This window comes from Meles meles, chromosome 8, assembly GCF_922984935.1.
Source record: "Meles meles chromosome 8, mMelMel3.1 paternal haplotype, whole genome shotgun sequence".
Classification (NCBI taxonomy): domain Eukaryota; kingdom Metazoa; phylum Chordata; class Mammalia; order Carnivora; family Mustelidae; genus Meles; species Meles meles.
Window position 1 is genome coordinate 112,722,099 of NC_060073.1, and position 24,854 is coordinate 112,746,952.

General features: G+C 39.2%; 1 protein-coding gene across 2 annotated transcripts in view; it reads left to right on the forward strand.

Moving 5' to 3' along the window:
- RDX (radixin) overlaps positions 1 to 24,854 on the forward strand; it is a 93,951-nt gene that overhangs the window by 58,492 nt on the left and 10,605 nt on the right. Inside the window, exons 14-15 of one of the 2 annotated variants that reach the window (XR_006820001.1) lie at positions 3,227 to 3,469; positions 5,556 to 6,959. Coding sequence is in view for 1 of the 2 variants with exons in the window: in XM_046016101.1 (XP_045872057.1) it covers positions 3,227 to 3,469; positions 5,556 to 5,716 (404 nt within the window). In the remaining variant the exon portion in view is untranslated. The remainder of the gene's footprint in view (positions 1 to 3,226; positions 3,470 to 5,555; positions 6,960 to 24,854) is intronic. The other variant, XM_046016101.1, reaches the window with a different exon arrangement.

Below are 24,854 nucleotides of genomic sequence, written 5' to 3' on the forward strand. Positions count from 1 at the left end.
AGCCCAACACGGGACTCGACCCCAGGACCTTGGGATCTTGGCTTGAGCCGAAGGCCAGTGCTTAACCAACTGAGGCACGTAGGCGTCCCATACTGAGATTTCTAATGTAAGTTCCTTAGTAGATGAAGCCACTACTGTCTGAAATAGTACACAAGTGAAAAATCAGAGTTTAATTCAAACTTTTAAGTGTTAACTCTTCAGTGCAACTAAAATAATTTTAACACCCGAAGGTGTATAGTTTTATGACTTTTTGGCAATGAATGTGAATACAGTTTTCTTTCCCTCTTACTTAAATTTTCTATATGTAGCAATTTAAATTTCATAGGGAAATTTTGATATTGAGAATTATGTATATGTGTATATATATGTATAACTTTCAAAGCAATAGAACTTGGTTAACCCATTGCACCACTTTCTTTATTAGAATTTCTGAGACACATAACTTTTTTAGAAGTAATACCAGGGAGGCAAATCCTGTGAATTATAGAAATGAGGAAGTGACCCGAGAAAAATCATATCCCCACAAGCCAGGATCACTGTTTTAACACTGTAGTGCAGATCCTTCTAGGATCTTTTCCTGTTTGCATGTGTATATACATACACACTTATGTGTTCAGAATGAGGTCATACTGTACATACTCTCCCATTTTAGTCAACTTTTCATCTCATCTGTATTAGACTATATTCATTAAATTTTAAAATTCAGATATAATTGATGTATAACCTATTAATTTCAAGTATATGGCTTTGTTGTTTGATACTTGTATATATTGTGAAATGAGTTAACACCCATCACAAGAAAATTTTTTTCTTGTCATGAAAACTTTTAAGATTTACTCTCTTAGCAACTTTCAACTTTCGAATATACAGTACAGTATTATTAACTGTAGTCTCCATGCTATTTGTATATTATATCCCCATGACTTATTTATCTTATAGCTGGGAGTTTGTACTTATTTTTTTTAAATAAGATTTTATTTATTTGAGAGAGAGCAAGCACGATTTGGGGGAGGGGCAGAGAAAGAGGGAGAGAATCTTTAGCAGACTCCCCATTGAGCACAGGGCCTGCTGTGGGGCTTGGTCCCAGGACCCAGAGATCATGACTTGAGCCAAAGTCAGATGCTTAACCGACTGAGCCACCCAGACATCCTGGGAGTTGGTATTTTTTAAACACTTCTCCCATTTGCTCACTCTCCACCCTCCCTGCCACCCCTCACTTCTGGTAACCAGGACTTTGTTCTCTGTATCCATGAGCTCTGTTTGATTTTTTTACATTTACATATAATTGAGATCATATGGTATTTGTCTTTGATTTATTTCACTTTGCATAATGGCCTCAAGTTCCATCAGTTCAGACACAGAGAGCAAGATTTTCTTTTTTATGGCTAAATAGTATTCATGTGTGTGTATACAGCACTTTTCTTTACCTAATCATCTGTCAGTGGATCCTTAGGTCGCTTCATATCTTGGCTGTTATGAGGAAGGCTGCAGTGAACATGACAGTATATATCTTTTTGAGTTAGGGTTTTCATGGGGGGGGATAAATACTTAGAAGGGGAATTGTTAGATCATAATGGTATTTCTATTTGTAATTTTTTGAAGAACCTCTGTAGCGTTTGGCATAAGGGCTGCACGAATTTACGTACTCAGTAATGGTGCACACAGTTTCCCTTTTCTGCATGTGTTCGACAGCACTTACTATTTCTTATCTTTTTGATAATAGCCATATTGAGTGGTGTGAGGTGGTAGCTCATTATAGTTTTTATTTGCATTTCTGTGTTGATTAGTGATGCTGAGCACCTGTTTCATGTACCTGTTGGCCATCTGTATGTCTTCTATGGAAAAATACCCATTCAGATCCCCTTGCCATTTTTTAATCAGATTGTTTTTTAACTGTTAAGTGTATGAGTTCCTTATAATTTGGGTATATGATTTGTAAATATTTTCTCCCATTCAGCAGGTTGACTTTTCATTTTCTTTTTCATGGTTTCCTTTGCTGTGCAGAAGCTTTTTAGTTTGATGTAGTCCCACTTGCATATTTTTGCTTTTTAACTTTACTTTTGGTGTCAGAGCCAACAAATCTTTACCAAGGCCAATGTTAAGGAGCTTGCTCTGTGTTTTCTTTTAGGAGTCTTAATGGTTTTAGGTCTTATGTTCAAATCGGTGATGATTTTGGGTTGATAATTTTGTGTGGTGTAAGATAGTGGTCTAGTGTCATTCTTTTGCATGTGGCTGTCCAGTGTTCCCGACACAGTTACTGAAGAGACTATCCTTGCCCCCATTGCATATTCTTGGCTGCTTCGTTGTAAATTAATTATGTTTGTGTGGGTTTATTCCTGGGCAGACTGCATTCGGAATTGATCCAGAACCTTTTATAGCTGATTTGCCAGGCCATTGCCCAAATTAGGACTTGCACTGTGTGTGTTTGCTTGGAGGACAGGCCTTTTTATGATACTGAGTTATTGGAAGGACCTGCAGATTGTCCCTTCTTTTTTTGTCTAGTTGCTTCTTCGTGGTGTTATTCCGTTTGTCTTTTTATCAGTATTTCCTGTAAATTGGAAAATAGACCTTAAAACTTGAAGGATTCAAGTTAAAAAGTGTTTGGCTACGATGCCTCTTCAGTGAGACCACCATATAATTTATCATCCAAATTAGAATGTACTTGAGAGTGAAAGGTGTTACTATTAATAATTATACAGTGACAACAGTGTAAAGCTGGAATTTTTTTAGACAGAACAACACAGTATACCACCCAAACAGTTGGTGATGTTGGATACTTCCTGTTGCATCATCTCAGAAGAACACTTAGTATCTGGTTAAGCTACTGTGAGTGATTTTAATTGATCACTGGATTAGAGTAATGGTGGTCTGATTCCTCCATTTACAGTGACATGCTTCCCCTTGTAGCTAAAATGTGATCTCTTAGACATGGCATTCTTTGGCGTTTTACTGATACCATTTCTCATCAACCATTTGTATAACAGTTTTTGCAACATTTGATCATTCTTGCCAGAATTAACAATTTTATTAGGTTTTGCGAAGTGATGTACTTTAATTTTGACACTCCTCCTTGCTGGCATTCCTCTATCAAAAGAGAGCTTTCATCCGTAAGGCTTGTTTTCATTACCCTGAAATATATTTTCTTTTAGGAAGGAAGGATAATTTGATTCTTTTAATTACCAGTTTTCAAAAGGAAGTTGCTGATAAACTTATGTTTAATGTTCAGGCTTTTGCAGCCCAGGAAGATTTGGAAAAGACCAAAGAAGAACTAAAAACTGTGATGTCTGCCCCCCCTCCGCCTCCGCCACCCCCAGTGGTTCCTCCAACAGAAAACGAGCACGATGAGCATGATGAGAATAATGCTGAGGCTAGTGCCGAGTTATCAAACGATGGAGTGATGAACCATCGGAGTGAAGAGGAACGTGTAACAGAAACTCAGAAAAATGAGCGTGTTAAGAAGCAACTCCAGGTATTTCAAATTTGCAGTTGTACGTGCATTTATAATATGGGTGGCATTTCCCCTGTTTATTGAGATGAACTTATTAAATAGGAACATTTTATTTTTTTCAAGTTTTATATATGTATTTTTTATCATGTTCAATTAGCCAGCATATAATACCTCATTAGTTTTTGATACAGTGTTCAGCGATTCATTAGTTGCTTATAATACCCAATGCTCATCCCTACACATCCCCTCCTTAATACCCATCACCCAGTTACCCCATCCCCACTCCCTTCCGTAACCTTCAGTTTGTTTCGGGAAGTCCAGAATCTCTCATGGTTTGTCTCCCTCTCTGATTTCTTCCCATTCAGTTTTCCCTCTCTTCCCCTATGGTCCTCCACACTATTCCTTATGTTCCACTTATGAGTGAAACCATATGATAATTGACTTTCTCTGTTTGACTTACTTCACTCAGCATAATCCCCTCGGTTCCATCCATGTTGATGCCAATGGTGGGTATTCATCCTTTCTGATGGCTGAGTAATATTCCATTGTATATATGGACCACATCATCTTTATCTATTCATCTTTTGAGGGGCATCTTGGCTCTTTTCGCGATTAGACTGTTGTGGACATTGCTGCTATGAACATTGGGGTGCTTGTGCCCCTTTTTTTTTTTTCATTACACTTGTATCTTTGGGGTAAATACCCAGGAGTGCAATTGCTGCATCATAGGGTAGCTCTATTTTTAACATCTTGGGGAACCTCCATACTGTTTTCCAGAGTAGCTGTTCCAGCTTGCATTCCCACCAGCAGTGTAAGAGGGTTCCCCTTTCTCCATTCCCTTGCCAACATTTGTTGTTTCCTGTGTTGTTAATTTTAGCCTTTCTGACTGTTAACAAGGTGGTATCTCATCATGGTTTTGATTTGTATTTCCCTAATGGCCAGTGATGTTGAACATTTTTTTATGTGCCTGTTGGCCATTTGTATGTCTTCTTTGGAGAAGTGTCTCTTCATGTCTTCTGCCCATTTATCGACAGGATTATTTGTTTTTTGGGTGTTGAGTTTGGGAAGTTCTTTACAGAAGAACATTTGTTTTTTTTTTAGGCCTTTACCACTAGCTTGGCCTTGTGGTTATTTTGTGAGTAGTTGGCCTACAGTTACTTTGTTTCATTTCTTCCATTGTAGCAAATGTTTGTTAGCCTTGGGTGATTAACCCTTAACTGGTAAGTTATTCTTTAATTACAGCTTGACTCAGCATTAAAAGGTAGGAAGTATTTTAATGCTGTCTTTTTTTTTTTAAGATTTTATTTATTTATTTGACAAAGAGAGATCACAAGCAGGCAGAGAGAGAGGGGAAACAGGCTCCCTGCTTAGCAGAGAGCCCAATGCGGGGCTCGATCCCAGGACTCTGAGATCATGACCTGATCTGAAGTCAGGGAACCAACCACTGAGCCATCCAGGCGCCCCTTAATGCTAATTTTAAAAGACAAATTTAGTTTTTAAGCAGTGAAGTCTACATTAAAACATATATAATAGACTACCTGTATGACATTACATAATCTGAAGTATTCATTCACATTTTATAACGGCAAAAGATCAGTTTATTAAAAGCACAGAATTAGACCAAAATAGGAAATTTTAACTTTATTAGACCTTTTTTCCATATAAGTTCTCTAATTTTTTAATTGGTGAAATCTTCAAATATTAATAAAAAGTGAAGGGAGAGTTTTAATAAAGACTTTGGAGAAAGTTTCTCTCATGGCATAGATTTCAGATTTTAAAATAGCATTCTGTAATATCTCCATTGAACTTCTCTTTTGTAAGTTATTTCAAGTATTGTATGAGAAAGTTAAGGAGATGTAGAATGGTACACAAAGTCATCATGGCTGATGAGCGGAGAAATGAAATGCAAGGAGGGTACTCTTCCTCACCTCTACCTCTGCTGCGACTGCAAGCAGAACAGACTTACACACTTTAAAGATGTGACAGTGAGAATTTGACTATGGGAAAACGTAAGATTTGTGCTTTGTGTATTTTTGTCTTTAAAACTTTTTCATAATCTTTAAAACCTACAAAAAAAAATAGTCATTTTTTTCTTTCTTACCTGTAGGCACTGAGTTCAGAATTGGCCCAAGCCAGAGATGAAACCAAGAAAACACAAAATGATGTTCTTCACGCTGAGAATGTTAAAGCCGGCCGCGATAAGTACAAGACTCTGCGGCAGATTCGACAAGGCAACACCAAGCAGCGGATTGATGAGTTTGAAGCCATGTGAGAGCTGTTATTTTGCATACGTGTTCTTCATAAGCTGAACCACCAACAGAGAAAAGCAGGCCTTTGCAGATGAGATGGAACGCATCCCACCTTGCCAAAGCACTTACACCAGTTGACTGTGGTGGCTAAAGACATGCTTGAGGGGAGCTCTTCAGCATTAAGGCAGTGTAATGTCATGCTTGATTTTCTTTTCCTTTTGGCCCAGGGAGTGGAGGACAGCGTTCCATCGCCTCCTGTCACATTTTCAGTTTCCATTGTTTTTTTTTTCTGTTGGAGATTAACACTAAGGATCATGTCTCACAAATGTGCATGCGTGACTTCAGCACTTTGTACAGTTCAAAAGATGATGGTGACTTAATGAGTGTTTAGCTGGAGCGCTCTGTTTTCTTTTGCCCCTCCATATTTTGCCTGTGTGTATTTCCACATTCTGTCTCACTCTTATTTCCTCAGCGTGCCCTTCTCCTTGCTGTGCCGATAGCCATAATTCTGCCATCATACAGGTCATCGGCATGGTTAAAATGAGGATAGGCGACAGGGTAGACAGTCTTTGATAACTGTGTAGAAGACAGCTATGAATCATGAAAAGGATTAGAGTGTTTAATAGTGTAGGATGCAGCTGGTGGTTAATGTTATATTATTGGATATTTGCCTACTTAATTACAGTCATTTTTACAGCCGAATTGATTGGTGTTTCATCTCCTTTCATCTTTTGGTTTTCTTTGCTTACTGTTCACAAAGGTGTAGACAGCAGGTAGTAGTTCCCTGGGCGAATTTACTGATGAAACACTACCTGCAAATAATAATTGTCTCTGAAAGATTAAGAAGTCCGTTTTTCATACATTGATTTAGACAAACAGGTGTTTAATTCTAAAAAAATCATTTGTTGGTAATTTATTGTAATCATTAAAAAAAAACAAAAACAACCCCCCCCCCCCCCCCCCCCCCGCGGACCTTTCTGGAAGGGCAGCACATGAAAACATCAGTTCCAAGGAGGGGACAGTAATACTACCTCACTCCTACACCTGTGGTGATTCTTTGTTCCAACTCAGTGGAGTGTGTAAGCTCTGTGTTCTAAAATACATACCAGTACTTTCAATCATGCAAGGAGTATTTCTGAGATTTCCTTCAGAATATCTTAGAGTGCTAAATTTTTAACTGCCTTTTTGTTGAGCTTAATTGCAGGACCAGCTCTCTTGGAGGGATGTTGTATGTCCAAGGAAGAGAGAGAGAGAGCGAATGAGTGTGTGTGTGTGTGTGTGTGTGTGTGTGAGAGAGAGAGAGAGAGAGATTTGCCCTTGTAGCATATGAATGTCTGTACCTTCATTTCTTGACATAATTGTTACATAATCATTTCAGCAGATTTGGTTTCTAAATCATTGTGCTTATTTTCATTCTCTAGCTAAAAATACGTAAATTTGGTTTGTTAATCCTACTTTAGAAACTATAATTTTAGGTAATATTGAGTTCAGTTTTGTCTTAAGAAATCTTTCCAGTTTGAAAGATGTTCTAATATTCACATGTTCTAGTATTTTCTTTATTGTAAAACATCTAGACTTGGAGATAAGGAAAGCCTTGTTTTCTCTGTGTGGTTCAGCTACTTTTCATTTGGTATTATGCACTCAAATTTACATTTATCTATTAAAATTGCCATTTTGTTAAGCATTTTTCATGCACAGTAGATTCAAGTTGTGTCTGAAAATATCTCTTGTGCTTTTTTGATTTTGCTGACTATAAAAGGATTAATCTGGGCAGACATATGAAAAGGAAAGGCTTCGCTTAATATATTTTTTTTGGACTTTGTAGGACAAAAGATAACTGGTTAATAACCTTGAAGTGACTGTTGTATGTTAGTTGTGCACATGCTTCAAAACACTGCAGAAGAAAATATTTCTCCTTGCAGCACATTAGCGGAATAGACAGTGAACTCTGCTCTTCATGCTTTCGAGCATAAGTGTTCACTTTTCCAAAGCATCAGACCGTTGCCATAATAAGTGGAAACTTGGACTTCCATTGGATTTTTTTAATTTTCTACATTTCGAATTGTGTGCACTACCATTGCTACATCAGTTTGAGATCAGTGTTGGAAAACTACCAGTTATATTTGCTGTTTATAATCTATTTGTAGATTAGGATTAAAATGGATTTAATCCATTTTTAAAGCTGTGTGAATTTTTCTAAACAGGAACAACTATTTGCAATATGGTTTTCGTAGTGATTAAACCAGTTATAACTCTTATTAGCAGTTGAGAGCACATGTTCATATAGCAATGTAAAATATATTAATGAGTATTTGGTAAATTCCAACAGACTTTTTACCATTAGCATAATTTTGTGTTGTACAATTAAGTTACAGTTACATCTATAATTTTGGATAACATTCATTGGTTAACAATAAAGTGACAAAAGCTCATGGCTTCAAGGTCCACTGTTGTTATTTAACATGGTATTTTTTATATTTCTCAAAATTAGATTCTCTGTAAGACCCATGAATCATCACATCTTAAAAGTGAGAAATGAATAGAGAAAAATTGCAAAATCCTCATAGATTTATCTTCCGCCAAATTATATATACCTCTTTTGGTATGGAAGTAGTAGTGATTGTTAATTTTGTGAAAAATTAAATTGTTAACTCTCTTGATAACAGAAATCATTTAGGATTTCCAGTCATTGCTTTAATTGTATATTGTTTATAGTTTCTTTTTCCTAAAGAAGATATAGTTTCATTATCATTGATTAATCTTGCTATTAAAATACAAATGTTCTTTAAAGAACTATAAGTGCATTTATTTAAATACATATTTTTATTTTTAAGTGACATTATAGCACAGTTACCATAAATCTAGAAGGTTATTGTCTTTTTAAAAGCTTCTTCCTGATTTTTAACATAAAGATGATTGTTCTTAAGTCATAAATCTGTTCTAAAAGGAAAAGCTGGGAGTCTTCTCAGTTTATAGTAAACTGAACTGTTAACTGTCTTAACTGTCACTTGATTAATTTTTTCTCAAAGGCAGGTAGTGATTTCTTTATTCTAATCTTTTCAGAAAAGAAAGGGGAATTTTATAGGATTGCTTTATATCTACAGTTTTTCTTTAAGAACTACAATTACCACTTACAAAGTTGTCTTGGACTATATTAGAACTCTCATTCCTAGTGATCATTAGAGAAGAATTTCAGTATTAGTGTTAGGATTAAAAATTTTAAAATGCCCCTAGTTTCTGTCTCAATTTTTATTACTTTGTTGATTAGTGACATTTGTAGAAATGAAAGTGAAAACTTTTTAGATTCAAAAACATCCCATTCTATGTATGCATGAGAAAAACAATAGGTTTTTTTAAAATCTAAAGCTGTAAACTGTTAAGTTTTAAGTTTAAGGAATTCTAGCCTTTATCATTAATTTGCTGAACGGATTAATAAACCAAAATTTAGATACCCTTAAAAAGGATAAGGGAAATCATTTTAATAGGGAGCTAGCTATACTGGTAGAAGCCTTTCTCTCTCTCTCTCTTTTTTTTTTTTTTGGACCCCTTCCTCTTTTAAGTTTTTTAGATGAGCAGAACTCAAGCATTTTCTTTTTCTGCACTTCATTTTTGTAATTAGAAGATAATCTACCAAATACACTATTGTGATTTCTCATGTAAAAGGACAACGTTCTAGTACATTTCAAAAGTTCAGTGGATTCTGCAGATGTTCCGATAACTTCATAAAATGTCAAGGCAATCCTCACATTCAACATTGGTGGTGAGGAGACCTTGGCTTATATAGTATTTCACATATTAAAGTATTTCCCATATTCCACATATTAAAGCTTATCACATTCTCATCCTTGACTTTTTTTTTTAAGAAAAAATCTTAACTCCCATTTTCTTCCTAGTGGACCTACCTCTTAATACATCCATCTTTCAAGATTTTAAGAGTTGCCATTTTCCTTCCAGAAAGATCCTGACTCCTTGCTTTGTTGCCTCAGTATTTTGACTTCCCTTAAACTCTGTAATACAAGAGTTATCTGATTTCAGATTACATATATTGCTTTAGGAGTTCGAGTAGCCATCATTTAACGACAGAATTTTAAGGTGAAAAGTCATGACTGAGATAATTACCCAATGGCACCTCTTTTAAATTCAAGTTTATGTTTGGCTCTGGAGTTTTCCCGATTCTAATGTAAAGACCTTCATTTAGCCGTTATATTTTTATAACTCTAGATGTGGCAGCAAGATTAGAATGATGGTGACTCTGTTTTGGACTGTCTTACAATGTGAAAGTTCAATACTAATTTCTCTTACCTCTTAGATCATTTGCATTAATCTGATAAAATACTAGATTTCTCTTAAGATAGCAGCATCACTTTGTTGATTCATGTTGTTTGTATGCCCAGATTCCTCCATGCTTATATGAAGTCAGTTGCTTCCATCCATGTAATTTATTATTTTTATTACTTGGTTTCAGTTGTTCACTTTTATTTAATGATTTTAAAAAATTAAGATTCATTTTGATGTTGATGCATGTCATTTAGTTTACTCCTAAAAGTAGTTATACTGGTTTTCAGTACTGTTGACCGAATCTGAAGAGCCAATGTCTGTCTTCCTACTGATAATACAGCATCAGAATCTCTGAGATTTAGGTGATGTTCCTTGGAAAAATAACTTTTGATAAAATGTGGATTTATTATGTGAAATTCTTTGTTGTGTTACAACGTATGCTATGATATCCCTTTTAATTTTTTTTCAAGTTAAAATGTCTTAACTTACGTATTAGACCTAGAAATGCATTTAAGTGTATTTTAGACTTAGAAGGCAGTACCTCCTCCCTCCCTTTCTTTTGGTTTAAGCTGAAAAGTCTGTGTAATTCAAGTCTAGCACTGGAATCCTGTACTATCTCCATTTATGTCATTGTTTACTTTAAAATTTTAGCTGTTTTGGATAAAAGAGTTGTATGATGAAAGAAACTATAACATAAAGAAGGTCAGTAGAAGAAATTAATGAATAAGGGTGAGAGTAAGAATGTAGGGTCAAGTTTTTCACGTTTGCTTATTCTCTGATAAATTACTTAATTTTTATTGCAAAGGTCAAATTTTAAACACTGTATTTAAAGATATCTTTTAAAAAGTGCCTGATTGCAAAAGTTTTTCTGTCTTTGTAGTAAAACTCATTTTATATCCTACTGACAGACCAGTCAAGCATAGTAATTCTTAATATTTGTGTTAAATGTTGAGAAGTTTCATGGGTCAATTTTTAGTTGAATCTTCATTTTTTTAGTTATTAATATATATATATATAACGTGAAATTTACCATTTTAGCTATTCTCAAGTACATTAACTACAGTGACATTAACTACATTCATGTTGTATAGCTGTTGCCAGCTATTCGTCTCCAGAACTTTCTCATCATGCCAAACAGAATCTGTACCCTTATAACACTCATTCCATCCCTCCATCTTCCGAGTCCCTCGTTACTGCCACTTTCCTGCTTTCTGTCCTCTGAATGTGACTGCTTTAGTTACTCACAACGTTTGTCCTTTGTGTCTGACGTCCTTCTCTTAGCATAATGTTTTCAAGGCTAATCCATGTTATATGTATCGGAATTTTATTCTTTCCAAAGTCTGGTTAATATCCCAGTGTGTGTGTGTATATAGCCACGTTTTTTTTTAATTCCATCAGTCAGTGGACATTTAGATTGTGTCCACATGTGACTTGTGAACAGTGCTGCTGTGTGCATTGGTACACAAATATCTGTTCCAGTCCCTGTTTTCAGTTCTTTGGGGTACATATTCAGAGGTAGAATTGCTAAATAAGGATCATCTTATATTTAATTTTTTGAGGAATTGCCATTTATCTGTGCAGAAACTGCACCATTTTACAGTCCCATCAGCAAATGCATAAGGGTTCAGTTTCTCCACAACCTCACCAAAATTTGTTATTTTTTGTTGTTGTTTTTATCTTTTGTTTTGGAGAATGGCCGTCCTAATGGGTGAAGTGGTATCTCATTGCAGTTTTGATCATTTCCCTATGATGCATTTCTCTGACACTGAACATCTTTTCATGTGCTTATTCACCGGACACATACTTTCTTTGTGGAACCGTTTATTCGTGTTTTTTTCTACTTTAAAATTGAGGGGGTTTTGGTGGGGGGGTTAGGTGTTCATGAGTCATAGGAGTTCTTACGTATTCTGGATATTAATTCCTTGTCAGATAATGTGAGTTGTAAATAATTCCTTGCCAGATAGAGGAGTTGCAAGTATTCTCTACCTTTCTGTGGGTTTTCTTTTCACATTATTGATAGTGTTTTCTTTGTTGCACAAAAGCATGTAATTTTAATGAAGTCCACGTACGTTTTCTTTTGTTGTGCCTTTAGTGTTCATGTTTTTTAAGGAGAAAAACATTTTTTGATGAAGGTATTCCTGAAAAGACACAAAGCAGAGAATGATTTTGTACAGTGTTAGAGTCTGTAAAGAGTGGGCTGTCTTGACTGGGATAGGAAATGTGGTTTCAGTGTGCACGGACAGCAGGATGGTGAGGTCAGGGTGGGCTAGGCCAGGGGTTTATGGAGCCTGACTCCTGTGCTGAGGTACTTTAGTTCGTTTTGAAGACATCTGGTGCTTTTTGGGAACACAGTTACTAAGGGAACAATAACTAAACTTTGCTCCAGAGGAGAATTTGTGCTGCTGAGTAAGATATAATACTAGAGAGTGTGGAAATGTAAGGAAAGCTTAATAAAGAACTTCATACCCAGTAATTAGCCTGAAGAAAGGCTGTGGTCATGGTAAAGAATTATATTACTGCCTTCTGAGAATCTAAAGGAAATATCTAGATGTAATTTACTCTCATTTTTGCTATGTGTAGTTAATATTTTTTCTTCTGCTTATTTTCCATATGATCTCTTTGGGGACAGTTGAGACCTCTGTTTTCATTCTTTTATCTGTGACCTTTTGGAGAGTTTCTTCAGTGGCACAAAAAGAGAATCAGAAGTGAAAGACATTCAAGAATGAATGGATTGGATTCTGAGTGCTAATTCCAGGTCTTACACTCTCCCAGTTTTGTTTTGTTTTTTAAAGATTTATTTATTATTTTACAGAGAGAGTGCAGTGGTTGGGGGTGCAGAGGGACAGGGAGAGTCTTAAGCAGACTCTGAGCTGGGCTTAATCTCATAATCCCATGATCACCACCCGAACCAAAACCAAGAGTCAGACACTTAACTTATTGGGCCACCCAAGTGGCCCTGTACTCCAGTTTTTATTAGCAGTTACAGAGTTCTGAAGTAGATGGTCTGTTTCAGCATATTTCTCTGGAATCTGATTTAGACACTTTGATGTAATACCTGACCAAGGTTGATATCCATATATTTTGAATCACTAATACTTGTTTATAGTTGAAAACTCTTAATGCAGGCACCTGGGTGATTCAGACAGTTAATCGTCTGCCTTTGGCTCAGGTCATGATCTCAAGAGTCCTGGGATCGAGCCCTACATCAGACTCACTGCTCAGTGGGGAGTCTGCTTCTCCCTCTCCCTCTGTTTCTCCTTTGGCTCATTCTCTCTCTCTCTGTCTTACTCTCTCTCTCAAATAAATAAAGTCTTAAAAAAAAAAAGGGAAACTATTAACGCAGAGTGTGTTTACAGCAATCGTTGCATCATTGTCATTTCTGCTTCCCATTGGTCCTGGTGATGCAGTGACTGGAAGAAAGAGGATTTTTTAAAATAGGTTTTCAGGGGTTAGAAAATAGTTCTTTCATATCATTGTGAAGAGGTTAAATTACTTACCAAACAACTCAGATTGTTGAATATACATATTGTTGTATAATATGCATATGAAATTATTCACTGGCTGTGACAGCTTTGAACAACTTACTTTGGAAATTTCTGTAGGTTTTTAAAAGTTGAGATTTTACCCTTTTTTTTTTTTTTTTGCTTTTATTTGCCCAAGAGAGAAAGAGAGCACAAGCAGGGGGAGTGGCAGGCAGAGGGAGAAACAGGCTCTCCACTGAGCAGGGAGCCTGACACGGGACTCGATCCCAGGACCCTGGGATCATGACCTGAGCTGAGGGCAGACATTTAACCAACTGAGCTACCCAAGCACTCTAAAAGTTGAGGTTTTAAAAGTTAAGATTTGATTATGCTTCATCTGTGTGACTTTTGCTAGAGGTAGGATTTGATTCATCTGTTTATGCCCAAATAATACATTAGGGTTTTTCTTCCTTTTTGTTTTCCCCAGATAATTCCTAATATACTTTACTTCTTAATTTTTAGGCCATAAAAGTTTTTGAATGTAAGTAAATACAATCTTTTGGTAATCTAAGTTACAAGTGGATGGTTTTCTTTTCCACTAACTTTAAGATACAATACCTTACTATTATAGCTTGAATGTAGAATATTACAACTTTTTAATTTGTGTTTTATTTATTTATTTAAAAGATTTTATTTTTTCATTTATTTTACAGAGAGACAGTGAGAGAGGAAACACAGCAGGGGGAGTGGGAGAGGGAGAAGCAGGTTTCCGTCGGAGCAGGGAGCCCGATACAGGGCTTGATCCCAGGACCCTGGGACCATGACCTGAGCTGAAGGCAGATGCTTAACCAACTGAGCCACCCAGGTGCCCCTTAATTTGTGTTTTAAAAGTACTTTCAGAAGACATAAAATATTTCAGTGTATGCAAAAGGAAATAATAATTCAAAGGTCTGTTTACTTTCTAAATAGTATTTGCAAATGTGGTATCAAACAGTGTTTATAATAAACCATAGAATGAGAAACCAGAACTTAATCATCTGTATACTTTATAGTCTAGTATTATAGGCCACATTATATTCCAGTATAAGCTGATGCTTTAAGGATGTTTATAATGAATGTGGGAGACATAGACTGTATTAAAGGCTCTGCATCAAAGTGTATAGAAAATGTATTCATTGGAAAAGTAGTTTTGCGTCTTTAGGGGGAATACTGACATTAAAATTTTTGGGGTGTTCTCAAGCATTAGAACTGGAAGTGAATGTATCTTCTAGATTACTGGTCTGATGCTTTCAGGTAAGAAAATGTTCTCTACCACCTTTTATTTTTGAGCCATTGTGCTTTAGGCTTTAGACATGAGAAATTTAAAAGGCTTTCAGTTCAGTGGTGTTACGAAGGGAATGCCGCGTGGGAGACAAGGAGGCCTGGCTTTTTCCCATAAAGTGGCAAGACTATTACATATGTTCTTGTGCGTTCATTCTGCCGGAGATTTGCAGAGCAATTCTCTTTGTGCAAAGCACAGTTAGGGGGATGGCTGAGGCCCTTTGGCTCTGTTGTGGAAATGGTGGTCAAGTCGGGGAGTGGAGCCATGGACCCAAACGGAGATGTAGAAAGTCAAGTAGTAAATAGCAGAAGTAAAGGTGCAATAAAGTGTTGGAAGTTAGCTGGGAGTTGGTTAGAGGTTGGTTACTAGGTGCTGATTAGCAAATAAGAAGCATGATACTGACTTGAGTGATCTGGCCAGGAAGTGTTTTCTTCATTTATAAAATGACAGGAGCTTGGGGAGCAGTGCGGTTTATAACTTCATCACAAGGCAGGCCAGCTAATATTTTAGATTTGTTAATTTGGTTCTCTGCCACCGAGAAGTTGCATGTTCCTTAATATCCAACGTAAATGTGTCTGATTTTCTTGTAACAGTTTATTTAATATAAGCAACCTTATTAATAATGGTTTATATTGGGATAGCCAGTATTGACACATAATTTAATATTAATGAATGTTTTCATTCTACTGTTTTTAACTTGCTATTAAATTTAGCATTTTTTACTACAAAATTTTTTTAACCTTAAGTAAATATTAGGATATATATTCCCTCAGCAGTACAGGGAGGGTTTTCTTCTGAAACCCTTGTTAATTGTGTTGAGTTTTGTAAATTTATAATGACAATGGCTTATAACAAAGCATCAGAAAACGGTTTTTTTAAAAATTTTATTTATTTATTTGAGAGAGTATGAGAGGGGGGAGGATCAGAGGGAGAAGCACACCCCCTACTGAGATGGGAGCCCAATGCAGGACCCGATCCCGGGATTCCAGGATCATGAACTGAGCCGAAGGCAGCTGCTCAACCAACTGAGCCACACAGGTGCCCCCAGAAAACAGGTATTTCAAGATTTTTTGGTACTTTTTCTTTGGAGATTTTTAAACACTAATGTGGCCCAGTTATTGTCAATTCTTTCCTATTCTATTAAAAACAAAACAAAACAAAAAACGAAAAACTTTTCACCATGCTTAAAGAAAATTGTTTAAAAAAAACAAAACTAGAGGGTGCTGGGTGGCTCAGTTGGTTAAGCGACTGCCTCCAGCTCAGGTCATGATCCTGGAGTCCCAGGATCTAGTCCCTCATCAGGCTCCAAGCTCAGTGGGAAGTCTGCTTCTCCCTCTGACCCTCCCCCATCTCGTGTGTGCGCTCGCTCTCTCTCTCTCGCAAATAAATAAAATATGAAAAAAAAAACAACTAGGAAAGTAGGTATTATATTACAAATGTTTTTTAGGAAAACTGTTTTTCATTGGCTTCCAGTGTTAGCTTATGTGTTGAAGTTGCCGAATTCTAAGACTACTCTGCACTCTAGGTGCTGTTTAGTTACTGTGGCTAAAGCCTTATTTTAAAAAATTAAATCATTAGAATTTTTTAAAAATAAGTGGTCTATGAAACATGGAACAAGTCAATAGCTAGACTAGGATAGCACTGAAAAAAGCCTTTCTCCATCCGCTGATCTCCAGCTCCTCCCAGAGGTCACTGTTGTTTCCACCCGTGCCTCCTGTTGGAGGTGACCTGTATCCAAGCGTGTGTGTCTTACGGACTTACTGTGGCTCATGTTCGCCCAAGCCTTCTGGACACATGGTTGTGCACTCCTCACTGCACAGTGTATTTTGGAAATCATCACCTATCGGTCCAAAAATCCTTTAGCATTTCATGGTACAGCCCCATCACTGCTGGGAACATTCTTATTTTTACCAGCCCTTTGCTGCGGTGAACAATACTGTCGCGTATTCTTGCACAAATACTGCTTGTGTTTTATCCTAAGAAATTGTGTTACAGTCTAGGGCATGAGGTAAGTTGACACAATATCTTCTGTGTATTTTATTTTCAAAATTATACGAGATCATGTTTTATTTAAATGTGGGTGTACTTTTGACATTTAACAAATTTAAATAGTAATATGTGCTTATGGAAGCACCTTTAATGGGAAAATAGACATTTCTCCTCTCCCTTAATTGAATTTCTGTGTGTTAGGTTTACTTCAAAGGTAGATGACCCAACTATAATGGTTTTAACATTTCACTTTTGGGGGCCCAAGTGAGAAAGATCTGCCAATAACTAAAACTTCTCTGACTTCTTCAAATTCTGTAGTCAGAAAATGTTGCTTAAAAAACAGCAGGAGAGGATTTTCTAAATGTACATTGGTGGCTTTTTGGTTCTTGATTTCCTTTGATTGCCACCATATCCTCAGGGGTTTGAGTCTGCTTTTGTCTGCTTCTGTTAAAACAGCAACGACAAGCTCAGGTCGTTGTAAAATACTTAGCGATCTAAGGTACTTTACCAGGACACCAAACAATAATAGAAAAAGTATTACAAAGCAATTTGATTCAGTGAGGTTTTTTTTTTCCAGTTTTAAGAACATAGGTCAACTTAGTGGTTTTTTGAACCTGTTCAAAAACACTTCTAAGCTGCAGTGTTTGTGCGTCTTCTCTTAATTCAGTGTGCTAATGTGGTCTTTCTGAAGTTAAGAAAATGTACTTTGATTTCAGAACTTTCTTTTTAGATCAAATATTGCTCTTGTGCCTTAAAACTTTGACCTAGTTCTTAAATGATTTTCTTGGGCCACAAGTAATTGGGAGTGGGGGCATGCAGCCTAGATGTTCAAAAGTGCTAATGATATTTCATGTTAATCAGATAGAAGAAACCTTGACCTTCATGGCTTGTGGTCTCCCTTTCTCCCCCTTTTTCCAGGAGGCTCACACTGAATTCTAGACTGATTTCTCGGGAAGGTCCAGAAGTCCATAGTGCTCACCATTTTCCATGGCTCTTCCTGCTACACTCTGCTTGCTCCTGCCTCCGTCCTTTTCCCAGTCAGCGGAGGGCAAGTCCATTCTTTCAGTGAATCAGGCCCAAACCTTGACCGTATCTATTACTCTTCTTTTTTTCCTCACACCTGCATCCAACCCAACCACAAACCTGTTGGCCCAACCTTCAAAGTGCATAATCTGTCCAGAATATGACCATTCTGTGCATCCTCCCCAGCTGGCCCCCGATTCCTACTCCAGGGTTGCGTGGGTTGTTGCTAGAGTCTTCTGATGGGTTTTCTTGATTCCTATCTTGCTAGTCATCAGTTTCTTTTTAAGACAGCAGCCTTAAAAAGATAAGTCAGATCCTACCACTTCTGCTTAAAATTCTCAGGGCTTTCTATCTCAGAGTAAAAGCCGTAATTTTCTCAGTGGCATCCAGAGCCCAAGATCCTGTCCCCTGTTGCTTTTGGACCTCATTGATTTCCTCTCCTCATAAATTGAAGTCTACTGGCTGCCTTCTTAATTTTTTTTAATTAATTAATTTATTTGACAGAGAGAGATCACAAGTAGGCAGAGAGGCAGACAGAGAGAGAAGGGAAGCAGGCTCCCTGCCGAGCAGAGAGCCTGATGCGGGACTCAATCCCAGGACCCTGAGATCATGACCCCAGCCGAAGACAGAGGCTTAACCCACTGAGCCACCCAGGTGCTCCTGCCTTCTTAATCTTTAAACTACCTCAGGCCTCCTATTACCTCAGCTTGATATGCATTTCCCCTCCCAGATATTTATTTAATTTACTTCCAGGTGATCTCCAGGATTTTGCTTAAATGTCCCCTCAAATAAAGTGGCCTTCCTTTACCACTTTATTTAAAATTGCACTTTTCCCAGTATTTCCTACACACGTCTTTCCATTATCGTTCTCTATAGCACTTACCATCTAGCGTACTGTATGCTTATGTTTGTATGTGGATCTTGCTCAACTTATATGGGGTTACATCTGATAAGCCTATCGTAAGTTGAAAATACCCTAAGTGGAAAATGCATTTAATACACCTAACTTGCCCAACATCCTAGCTTCCCCGGTCTGACCTCAGACAGGCTCAGAACTCTTACAGGTGCCTGCAGTCGGGCAAAATCGTGTAACACAAAGCCTATGTGATAGCCCAGTGTTGACTCATGTAATCGACTGAATGCTACACAAGGCGGAGACAGAATAGTTGGGTACAGAACGGTCGTCAGTGTATGGGTTGGTGACCTTCGGGATGGTGTGGCTGACCGGGAGGTCTGGTGCCGCGTATCGCTAGCCAACAGAACTCGATTTTGAAGTCTGGTTTCTGCTTAATGGGTAGCATTTTCCCATTACTAAAATGTCTGCAGCATTTATTGCCAGCCTTCTCCCCCAGAACGTGAGCTCCCCGAAGGCAGGCATGTGGTGCAGCGCTTAGGCCTCTGGGCCCAGAGCCGTGCCTGGCACGGGCCGGTGCTCTGTGTTGCTGCTGAGTGAACAGGGCACAGTGTGGGCGCTCCGGAGGAAAGGCCCTCATCCTGCCGGAGGGCTCCGGGCAAGAGACAATCCCTGAGCCAAGTCGTTAAGAATCGGGTTATTCCTATTCAGGGGGACAAAGACAGGAAGACTCTCCGGACAGAAGGAACTCCCTACGCAAATACACGAAGGCACAACAACAGTGATTGTGGTGGAATTGTTCCTTTACAGTTGAGAAGCACGAAGTTCGAGATTCGGAAAGTGGTGTCGGGCAACCTAAAAAATCATGAGGGGAAGCAGTCACGTGTGTGCCCCTGACGTTTCTTTTTGGACGGCTGCAGTTTGGAATGCGGATGGACTGTCCGATGAAATCTGCCAAGGGTAGAGTATAAGGAGAGAGACCGCATTTCGTACAGAACCTTGATGAGAGTAAGGCATTCGAACACTGCCGAAGCAGGACGAGAGGCGGGATGGGGCGGGATGGCCCCCAGGAGAGCGCCGCACAGCCCCTCCACGACAGGGATGCGGGTGGCCTGTGTGGCTGCCCGTGTCCTAGGAAAAAACGTCTGCCGCAGGATTTCAAGTGGACGCTGGTTTTGGCAACAGGAATGTAATTGAAAAGAGCACTTGCCCTGCAATTAGAATTTTTTTCTTTTTTCACTTACCAGTACAGTGTCTTCTGGAACTTATTCCCACACATATGCAGGAGAATGCTCTTCCTGGCAGTGTCCGCTGACACCGATGAGGACCCCACCCCGCCCCTGCTCAAGTCCACGAGACGATGTCTGGCAAATGAACGTCTGTCTGCATGTCTACCTTCTGGGGATGCTCTGTGTGGCACTTCAATGACTGAACCTACATTAAACGTTTGCTAAGTACTTGAAGAAGCTTGCGGATTCACAGATAATTTCAAAAATTCGAAGTCTAGAGAGGGAAACAGAAGAGTTAAGCAACAGTGTGACAAAGAGACAAGTAAACAAGAGAACGCGTACAAACATCTGGGCAGCAGCCAGCCAGCTGGGGACATCTGTAAGCCTGGGGACATCTGTAAGCCTGTGGATGCTGTGGAGATCGTCAGCAGTTACCTCAGGAACAAGCTCCATTCCCCAACCCCCTCCCGCTTCCTTTTAAGGCTGAAGGAACGTCTCAGTGGATGCCGGGTGATGGTCTCAATGCTCTCTGCACAGGGGTTTTTTTCTGCACAGCAAAGTCTCACCTTCCAAATCATTTCTAATGATAGAGCTGGGGCGTTAGCTGTGGGCAGAGGCTGAAGTCTGGGACCAAAGCCAGCTCTAGACCCCAGCAGGGGGCACCTCTGAGTAGTGGGAGGACGGCCCTGGGGTGTGGGTTAGAAAAGTCCACTTCGAACTTGGGCTAATTCTAGAGACCTCAGGATTTTGTGTATGTTCTGGAGCTGCTGAGGAACTTTTGGTGGGAGGAGTCCTTGCATTTATTCACCCAGATATTTTAGTACCTAGTACCCGCGAGGCACAGTGTACATACTGGTCATTGAGAATCTAAGAGTCAGTAACACTAGATCCTTATCCTAACAGACTTACTTCCTATAGAAATACAGGAAACACAGGCTGAGTATTAAAAGTTTGTGAATTAGACTGAATTGTGAAATTGCCAGTATCCAACCATCTTTGACCTATAAAAGCGGCAAATTTGTATCAACGCTATGAAAACAACCAAGCGACTGAGTTGGGGACAATATGAGGATGACTCGGGTTAGGAAAGTCAGAAAAAGCCTCTGTCGGAGGTGGCATGTGAGTTGCCCCTGAAAGAAGGGAAGGCCAGCTTCTCCCTTTTCTTCACATCGGGGTGGCGAATGCCAACGTGGGAGGATCGGAGCAGTGCCCTGGGCCTTGTGGGGCTGGCACATCGCCAGAATCTCCTGCTCTAAGGAGCCCCGCCGCATCTCAGATGCAGGAGGCCCACTGTTGCTGTACCTTCTGGTTTCCCAAGATAAGCCAGAAAACAGCTTTTTAAAAAAGAACATTCGAAGAATAATGCTTGAGATATTTAAGTTGAAATATAATTTTTATGTGAAATTTCCTAAATTTTACATGTCAGCCATATCAAAAATTTCAGAAAAAAAAATTTTTTTAAGATTTGATTTTACTTGAGAGAGCAAGAGCAAGGACTAGTTGGGAGCAGAGGGAGAAGCAGACTCCTTGCTGAGCAGGGAGCCCGATGTGGGGCTCGATCCCAGGATGCTGGGATCATGACTGAGCGAAGGCAGATGCTTAACCCACTGAGCCACCCAAGTGCCCCTAGAAAATGTTTTGTAAACCAAACGGTGTATCTGTTTGCCAAAAGTGGCCCACTGGACACCAATTTCCAATCCTTGTTTTAAAGCATCCAGATAGAGGGAACAGCCTGTGTGAAGACAAGAGGCAAGAAAGGGCTTGACTTGTTGGAAGGCAGTCTCTGTCCAGAGCTCAGTGAGCCCAGAGGAGAGTGTTGTGTGAGATGAAGCCGGAGAGGAGCCAGGGCACACGTGCAGGGACAGAAGTGTAAATTCAGGGAGCACGCAACTCAACCAGCACATACCCTGGGGCCACACAGGGTCACATCTGCCTGGAGGAAAGGAGACTTTCCCTCATGCACACAAAGATGTCCTAAATGTCCCACGTGTCCTTGAAGGTAGGTGCGTGACTCCATTGCACAGTCGAGTCAGCTGCCTAAATGCAACCGCAGGGCCATGGTCTGCACTTGTGTTTGGTTTTCTTTGGAGGTCCCGATCCTTGTAACTACAAAACACCAAGAGAGAGGTTTACGTGACACTGCCCCTTGGTGGATATTCTTGTCTGCATGGCTCAAAGAGGATGTATCCGTTAATTTAAAGGCCAAAGAACAGTGCTTTAAATGTGAAGTCGAATACAGAGAAACAGTGATCTGAAGATCAAACCCCACAAAGCTGAAGACCAGACTTATTTATTCAGCTCTTCCGTGTGGGCTCCTAACACCAAACTGCCAAGAGTTTGGTGCTCCCATTTTCAAGATAAGGTGAATGTCACTTAAAGCTGAACTACATGTTTTACTCTTGTGGGGGTAAGAAAGAATCCCTTTCTTTGTATTGAGTGTTAAAGCCTTGGAAATCAAAAGAAGGATCTGTCTGTACTCAAGGGACCTCAGACAATCAGAGACAAGTGAATCAGAGAAGTGAAGATGAGTATGGATAGAATAGGCTTCAGCCACACGGTGGGCGTTGAATGAAAGTCTCAGGATCCCAGTGAGCAGGTCCTGAGTGATAAGAGTTGAACTCAGCCTGGAAGACATTCAAGAGGTTGGGGATCAGAGGGAAGAAGGCTCTTGCCGGGAGAGTTGCCCGTGGAAGAGAGGAAGGCAACTGCGGTGGAAAGCCCGAGAAATGCAGACCATGAGCAGTATTCAAGACAGGCTTACAGGCGAAGTTCACCACCTGAGTGAAGGTCTGCGGGAGGGGGTTGCTAAATTAGCTTTCAGAACGGGGCGTGAGAGAGTGTTTCAGTAAAATTTACCAGTCGCTTCTTTGTCACTTTTTAGAATATTTGAAGAGAGGAAGTAGCATCATCAGTAATAATTTCCAGATGCTCAGTGTGGGTTATTTGATATACTTTATAGATAAAAGTGGATCTGATTTAAATTTCCTTAGGATTCTTTGAGCTGCTAGATTTTTGCCTGCAGAATTAAAAATGAAAATTGCATTTTTAAAAGAAATCACTGTGATTGCCTATATTTTGTTTTCAGATGGGTAGATTCTGGTTATCAAATAAAAGTAGAAGTTGGCAAACTCTCTGTACAGGTCCAGATACTAAACAGTCTTGACTTTGTATGCCAAATAGTTCTTTTCTTTTTTTTTTTTTTTTTAAGATTTTATTCATTTGTCGAGGGGATTGAGAGAGCACAAGGAGGGAGAGAGGCAGGCAGAGGAGAAGGGAGAAGCAGACTCCCCACTGAGCAAGGAGCCCCATGAGGGACTTGATCCCAGGGCCCTGAGATCATGGCCTGAGCTGAAGGCAGGCACTTAGCCATGTGAGCCACCCAGCCAAATAGTTTCTATCAGCGACACATCTCTGCTGTTGTGAGAAGGAGCCATATATAGGCATGTGTAAATGAATGAGCAAGGCTGCCTTCGGAAAAAACTTTATGTATGGCGTCCCTGGGTGGTTTAGTCTGTTGACCTTAAAACTGTTGATTTCCTTGAGGTCATGACCGCAGGGTCCTGAGATCGAGCTCCTATGGGGCTCTGTGCTCAGCGTGGAGTCTGCTTGTCCCTCTCCCTCACCATCTGCCCTCCCCCGCATGTATGCACTCTCTCTCCCTCTCTCCCTCAAATAAATAAAATCTTTTTAAGAAAGAACGTTATGTATAGACACTGTAATCTGAATTTCATTTAATTTTTATGCATTGTGAAATATTCTTCTTTTGATTTAAAAAATGTGCGTTAAAATCATGGTTTCTTCCAAAATGGGGGGGGGCTGAATTTGGTCCATGAGCCATGGTTTGATGACCCCTGAAATGAAAGGATTTGAAAACCAGTCATGTTTTCCAAAGGCCTGTGTATGGTTTTCCTGGCTGTCTAGGATTTTGTTTGATTAGAGAGGGGTCTTACTTTGCTAGAATGGAAAGGGTTTTGTTGTTTTTGTTTTTTACACATTTGAAAAACTTTCAGCAGTGGCTCTCAGTAGCATACATCTCACCTGGAGAATTTGTTTAAAATGCTGGTTGCAGCCTCCCCCCTACCCAAGTTTTTGAGTCAGTGAGTCCACATGGGGCCCAGGAACTTGCATTTTTAGCAGGTGAGGCTGATGCTGCTGTGCTGGGACCATTCACGAGAAGCACTGACTTCGGGGCTGAGAAGGTCCAGCACTGGGAATAACGTGGTTGCTTTTACTCCGTGTACTTAGAGTAACTATCGACTTTTCTACCTAGATGGTTTCTGTGAGACCTTCAAAACTCTAGTGGTTTACCAAAGATGATTGATGAGGTGGCTGGGTGGGTTAAGTGGCTCAGTCGGTTAAAAGCATCTGCCTTTGGCTCAGGTCATGATCCCAGGGTCCTGGGATGGAGCCCCGCATCAGGCTCTCTGCTTAGCGGGGAGTCTGCTTCTCCCTCTCCGTCTGCTGCTTCCCCTGCTTGTGCTTTCTCTCTCTCTGTCAAATAAATAAATCTTTAAAATATATATATATATATATAATTGGTAACAAATCTATAACTTCCCTATCTGTTGTAGTATTTTTCCTTCATTAATCTCTGACTTTTTTGAACACTTAAAAACTAGAGAATGTTTTATCCCAGTGTTAGGGAAAGAAATATGCCTAGGAGAAATACACACACACATACACACACGTATATGTATATGTGTGTGTGTGCATGTGTATATTCTCATATATATTATTAAAGTAATAACACATGTTTCTATTATAATATTATATAGTCGACCCCTGTACTACATGGGGGCTCAGGGTGCACACTCACTGCTCAGCTGAAAATCCATGTGTAACTTCTGACTCCCCCGAACTTAACTACTAAGAGTCTACTGTTGAGTGGAAGCTTTATTGTCATTTAACAAATATTTTATATGTTATGTATATTATATACTATGTTCTTACAGTAAAATCAGCTAGAAAGAAGAAGCATCATAAGGAAGGAAAATACATTTATA